This window comes from Lithobates pipiens, unplaced genomic scaffold, assembly GCF_037356315.1.
Source record: "Lithobates pipiens isolate NorthernLeopardFrog02 unplaced genomic scaffold, aLitPip1_a1.2 Scaffold_18, whole genome shotgun sequence".
Classification (NCBI taxonomy): Eukaryota; Metazoa; Chordata; class Amphibia; order Anura; family Ranidae; genus Lithobates; species Lithobates pipiens.
In genome coordinates, this window is record NW_027507758.1 from 456,387,752 (window position 1) to 456,394,441 (window position 6,690).

Here is a 6,690-nt window from a genome sequence, read left to right on the forward strand (position 1 = left end):
CAATTCATTTATCTGCAGGAATGATTGCCGCTATCAGTCTCCAGCTCAACGCCCGGCTGAGGAGGTGAAAGTTTCTCCCCAGGAAGATAAACCGCAAAAAGACAATATTGTGCAGGAAGGAAAAAAAAAAAAGAGAGAGAGAGAGAGAGAGGAGTGAAGGAGGAAAGGAGTGCAAAGAAAAAGTGCCTTTCCCACAACAACATTCCCATGCAAAGATCCCATCGTGACAAGTTGTGTTGAGATCTTGGTCGCCCATGTGAAGGAGGAGAAGATCTAGATCGGTGTCCTCCTGTGTGTTGGCCCTCTTGTCTGTCTGCTGTACTAAGCGATCGCCATGCTCCTGGACGCCGGACCCCAATACCCAGCCATAGGGGTCACCACGTTCGGCTCTTCCCGACACCATTCCACCGGAGACGTGACGGAGCGCGAGGTGGGCTTGGGCATCAACCCGTTCGCCGACGGCATGGGCGCCTTCAAGATCAACCCCGGCGGGCACGAGCAGACGGCGTTCACCTCTCAGGCTCCGGGCTATGCCGCCGCAGCTCTGGGCCACCACCACCACCCTGGTCATGTCAGTTCCTACTCCAGTGCCGCCTTCAACTCCACCCGGGACTTTCTCTTCCGAAACCGGGGCTTCGGGGAAGCGGCCAGTGCCCAGCACAGCCTCTTCGCCTCGGCGGGGGGGTTCGGAGGACCTCACGGGCACACCGATGCCACCGGACACCTTATCTTCCCGGGGCTCCATGAGCAAGCTGCAGGACACGGCTCCCCCAACGTGGTCAACGGGCAGATGAGGCTGGGCTTCTCCGGGGACATGTATGGCCGACCCGACCAATATGGACAAGTCACCAGCCCCAGGTCCGAGCACTATGCCTCCACACAACTCCATGGCTATGGCCCTATGAACATGAACATGGCTGCCCACCATGGAGCCGGGGCCTTCTTCAGATACATGAGGCAACCCATCAAACAAGAACTCATCTGTAAGTGGATTGAGCCCGAGCAACTGTCCAACCCCAAAAAGTCGTGCAACAAAACTTTCAGCACCATGCACGAGCTGGTCACCCATGTCACCGTGGAGCACGTTGGAGGACCCGAGCAGTCCAATCATATCTGCTTCTGGGAAGAGTGTGCCAGAGAAGGCAAGCCTTTCAAAGCCAAATACAAACTGGTCAACCACATCAGAGTCCACACAGGGGAAAAACCCTTCCCATGCCCCTTCCCTGGCTGTGGGAAAGTCTTTGCCAGGTCAGAAAACCTGAAAATCCACAAAAGGACTCACACAGGTACCCACTTTTTATTTCATCCCCCCACCCCCACAAATAAACTCCTACTTTTTTGTTATGACTATCACTATATTATTATTTTTACTTTATCCTATTATAACTACCACTATATTATTATGTTTATCTTATTATTATTACCACTATGATATTCTTTTGTATCATAAACTACCACTATGATATTCTTTTGTATCATAAACTACCACTATGATATTCTTTTGTATCATAAACTACCACTATGATATTCTTTTGTATCATAACTACCACTATAATATTATTTTGTATTATTAATACCACTATAATATTATTTTGCATTATAACTACGACTAGACTATTATTTCCATCTTATTATTACTACCACTATAATATGCTTTTGTATTATAGCTACCACTATATTATTTTGTTTTAAATCTTTTTATTACTACCACTATATTATTCATTTTTTTTATTATAACTACCACTATATTATTTATTTTATTATTACTACCACTATATTATTCATTCTTTTATTACTACCAATATATATTTTATTTTCAATTTTAATGTAAGTTACTATCACTATAGTATTATTAATTTATTATCACTACCACTGTGTTTTTATTAATAGTATTTTTTTTTTTACATTTTATAGTAACCATCACTATAGCAATAGATTTATTTCATTATAACTACAACTATTTTACTTGTGTTGCATTTTTTGTGTTGTTCATAATGGTAACACTCAACGAATGTCAACATTTTCTCTTTGTGACCAAGCTATATATCTTTATCTATCTATCTATCTATCTATCTATCTATCTATCTATCTATCTATCTATCTATCTATCTATCTATCTATTTATAAAAAAATATATATATTATATAAATCTATCTATCTATCTATCTATCTATCTATCTATCTATCTATCTATCTATCTATAGAGAGAGCTATATATATATATATATATATATATATATATATATATATATATATATATATATGTATATATCGTTTTTAATTTGTGTTACCCTTATTTAAATATGCTCTAGCACATTTTTCTATATCCATGCATCCCTTTTTTCCTCTATAGTTGGGCTGTCTAGAAATATTTTCCCATCGTGATTTTATTTATAGATGCTCTTCTAGCATAAAAAAAATAAAAAAATAAAAAAAAAATAAACTTGTCTGCTTGTCAAATCTGCCTGAGAGGTGGATAACCTTAATTGTATTACAGCGGAAAATTGTGCTAAATATTCAATTATCCAATTTTCACTCGGAATTGACAAATATTTGTTAAAAAATCGAGTTAGGGGATCGTGCCATCAATCAAAGCAATGCTACCGAAGTCTGGGGGAAATCTGGGGGTTTGACAGAGGTTGTGTGTTATTGTGTCTGTGTAAAAGGGGGGGGGGGTCGTTGTGTATGTTTTTTTTTTTTTTTTTTTTTAAGGCATTTGTTTTTATAATTCTCTTAATACTTTATTCTCCTTTTTAAAACATTCAAGTTTAATATAAATCTGCGGGGTTAAAAATACATAAGCAATTCATACGACTGATACAATTCGTTTATTTGTATATAGAGCAATCTTGGAGTGATTGATGGCAAAATATATACATAAAAAAATTATAATTGAAGCAAATATGCTTATATAAATAACTGCATGGATACATTTTTGTTACTACAAAGAAATGTTGCATTTCCCATGCTTTGCTATGTGTTGGAATATTTAAATCAGACACAGATTGTGATGTATGTATCTTTTTTGCTTTGTTTTTTTTATGCATTAGGTGAGAAGCCCTTTAAGTGTGAGTTTGAAGGCTGTGACAGACGATTTGCAAATAGCAGCGACCGTAAAAAACACATGCACGTCCACACTTCAGACAAGCCCTATCTGTGTAAAATGTGTGACAAGTCCTACACCCACCCGAGCTCCCTCAGAAAACACATGAAGGTAACTTAACATCTCTCCATTCCATAGACAGAGGCAGAGAGCCTTGTGCTGCCTCTTAGAACTATAGTGATCCTTATGATTATGGCTAACGTTCTTCTATCATCACTGTGCCAAGCTGGTGGACTACAATTGCCTGTATGCCACCACATTCCCCAAAAACAAGGTTTTCTCTAGCCACCAAAATAGACTAAATTTCTGAATTAGTAAAGTTGGGGTTTTTCGCCTTGTTTATTTCACTATCCAAGCTGCAGGGAGAGTTTGGCATCCAGTTCCCACTGTCCAGGTTTTCAGCACTGGATGAAGCCTCCTTTTGTGTAGGCAAACCACTGTGCAAGCCACAAAACAAGCTTTTCTGATATGACAGACCGTCTCCAATCTCTTGTATTCCATTGTGATCTTACTGAAATAAGAAATAAGGGACCCTAAAGGAACCCCAGAAGATCAGTCGTCAATTTTTCTATTTGTTATGGGGGTTATCTGCTTATTATAGGGTTCTCTCTATTTATCACAGGGGTTGTCTATTTATTATAGAGTTTTTCCTATTTATGATGGGGGTTGTCTATCTATTATAGAGGCTTTTTGTTTATTATGTTTTTATTTTCCTGTGTATTGGAGGGGGGTGTCTATTTATTATAGAGTTTTTCATATTTATGATAGAGGTTGCCTATCTATTATAAAGGCTTTTTGTTTATTTTTTTATTTATTATAGAGTTTTCTGTTTAGTAGGGGGGGGGGGGGGGTCTATTTATTATAGAGGATTTCTGCTTATTAGTGGGGTCTATTTATCGTTGAGTTTTTCTGTTTAGAGTGGGGGTGAGGGGGGGGGGTCTATTTATTATAGAGGTTTACTGCTTATTAGTGGGAGTTTGTCTATTTTTAGGGATGTTCCTGTTGTCTATTTATTATAAAGGTTCTCTGTTCATTATGATGGTTGTCTATTTATTATAGAGGATTTCTGCCTATGGGGGGGGGGCTTGTGTCTTTTTTATTGAGGTGTATGGGGGGTTGTCGATTTATTGTGAAGCTTTTCTATTTTTTATTGTGAAGCTTAAGGGGGTTGTCCTTTCATTATGGAGGTTTTCAATTTATTATGAGGAGGAGGGGGGGGGGGGTCTATTTATTATGGAGGTTTTCTATTTATTATTGGGGGGGGGGGGTATGTTTATTATGGAGGTTTTCAATTTAGTATGGAGTATTTCTAGATATTATGGGGTTTTCTATATGAGGGTTGTCTGTTTATTATGGAGTTTTCTTTTATTATGGAGGATTTCTCTGGGTTTTCTGTTTATTACAGAGTTTTGTTTTTTGTTTATCATGGTGGATTTCTACAACTGGGGTTTCTGTTTATTACAGAGTTTTGCTTTTTTTTTTTTGTTAATTATGGTGGATTTCTATAACTGGGGTTTTCTGTTTATTATGGAGTTGTATTTTATATCTATGGTGGAGGATTTCTATTTATTCCTGTGATTTCTGTTTATTATGGATTTTTTTTTATTATGGAGTTTTTTTTTTTAATATGTATTATGAGGGTTTTTTATTTAAATGTAGAGGATTTGATACCTATTTATTCTTTTTTTCTTTTTCTATTGGTTGAACTAGATGGACTCTTTTTTTCGCATGTCTTCTTTTCAGTTTTTAACTCTCTTTGTCCTGGTAAATGTAAATCTTTTAAGGGATCTGGTTGATTGCTATGTGTCTGATTCATTTTTTTTTTCTTTCTATAGGTCCACGAATCAACTTCCCAGGGGTCCCAACCTTCTCCAGCAGCCAGCTCAGGCTATGAATCTTCAACGCCCCCAACAATCGTGTCTCCTACTTCAGAAAACCAGACCACAAGTTCCTTATCCCCTTCCTCCTCAGCAGTACATCACACGTCCAGTCACAGCACGCTCTCATCAAATTTTAACGAATGGTACGTTTAAACACATATTTAAAAAAAAAAAAAGACTTCCAGAGATTAATGAACACTTCGAATCTAATCCTAAAGCTGCCGGGACGGAATAACAATGAAGAATGAGACCCTTTTTGCTATTTTCTTCAGGCTTGGTAGAAAAAAAAATATAAGGGGATTGTAGAGTGCATGAGAAGAGTTTGCCAGGCCAAATGCCAACCGTGTAGGGTTTAATGAACCACTAATTAGAGGTCTCAATCTGCATGTCTTTTCAGGCGGCCTTTTTTTTTGTAAATACAGAAGTATTAGTTGAAAAAAAAATGTACTGTTGATTTTGTAAATAGCTATATTACAAGTGAAAGGGGTATGTGGAATTGTGATCACTGCATATATGTGTTTTTTTGGGGTGGGGTACAGAGGGAAAGGAAGCAAGCTCTTTTTTTTTTTTTTTTTTTCCATGGATGGCAAGAATGTTCTAGTAAATGTGTACCCAAATGTGAAATACATTGTACCCTTCCAGTCTAAGCGTCCACATAACAGACTATTTACTGGTTTCAGTGTGCTTTTTTTCCCTGTATAAAGTGCAAGCTCTTCGTCCCAAAGTCCAGTCCGGTTTTTTAGTGCAGTGATATCTTGTTACACGTCATGTCAATTAATTGGTACAGTGCAAGCCTGGATCTCTTTATGTGTCAATCTGTTACATTTTGTTTATGTAAAGTGATATTAAAATATACAAAAAAAATATCTATAACTGTCCATTGCTTTTGGGATAAAGTGACCTCCTAATGTATGTAGCATTGATCATTATCATATTTATCAGCATGTATATATATAATATAAAAAAACTCCCGCTTCTAGATGGTGACACAACATTCAATATTTATGGCTAGATTCATACGATTGTCAATTTTTAGTTCCAGAAGCTGTTTGGTAATATTTCGTACATGATTAAAGACTATGAAAATCTCAGTATATTGTGGTAGGAATCCTTATTTACCTAACGACCCCCCCCCCCCCCCCAACTTTAGATTGTTAGCAGTAAGTACTAGACAAGTATTTTTTTTTTTTTTTTTAGTAATCATCTATATATCGATTCATTAAGGGTCCCCTGGTGAGGTTACTACGTTGGGTAAATAGCACTTATGACGTTTTCTATGTAAATTCTGAGTTTCCTTGCTTTATGCCATTGCCTTATACAATTCAAAGGATTCCCCTAGTAAAAGACAAATTCTGAGACAGTTTTAACTATATTATGTTAGTCACTGAAATTGCAATGTAATTTATAGTACTACAAATTGAATATTTTTCCCCCCTCCCATAAAGTTGTGTGATTGTTGTAAATCACTACCTCCCAATATTGCCTTTAACCTATTTTCAATGCACTTTATTGCCCATTAAAGCTAGTTCAGGTTTAGTTCAAGTCCAGCAGCACTTTTTTTGACTGCCTTAAGTGCTGATTTTTATCTATATCAATTACTTGGGATGCTGTTATCATTATAGAGCTTTCCTTGCTTATTAAAAAAAAAAAAAGAAAAAAAAAGATGAAAAGCAAGACACAATAATTGTATGTAAGTTGATTATCTGT

General features: G+C 37.0%; 1 protein-coding gene across 1 annotated transcript; it reads left to right on the forward strand.

The window, feature by feature from the left end:
- Positions 1–5,849, forward strand: ZIC1 (Zic family zinc finger 1). Its single transcript, XM_077488248.1, has 3 exons — positions 1–1,286; positions 3,051–3,214; positions 4,939–5,849. Exons 1-3 carry the CDS (start codon positions 335–337, stop codon positions 5,134–5,136), a joined length of 1,314 nt encoding a protein of 437 aa, XP_077344374.1. The 5' UTR covers positions 1–334; the 3' UTR covers positions 5,137–5,849.
- Positions 5,850–6,690: the final 841 nt, after the last annotated feature.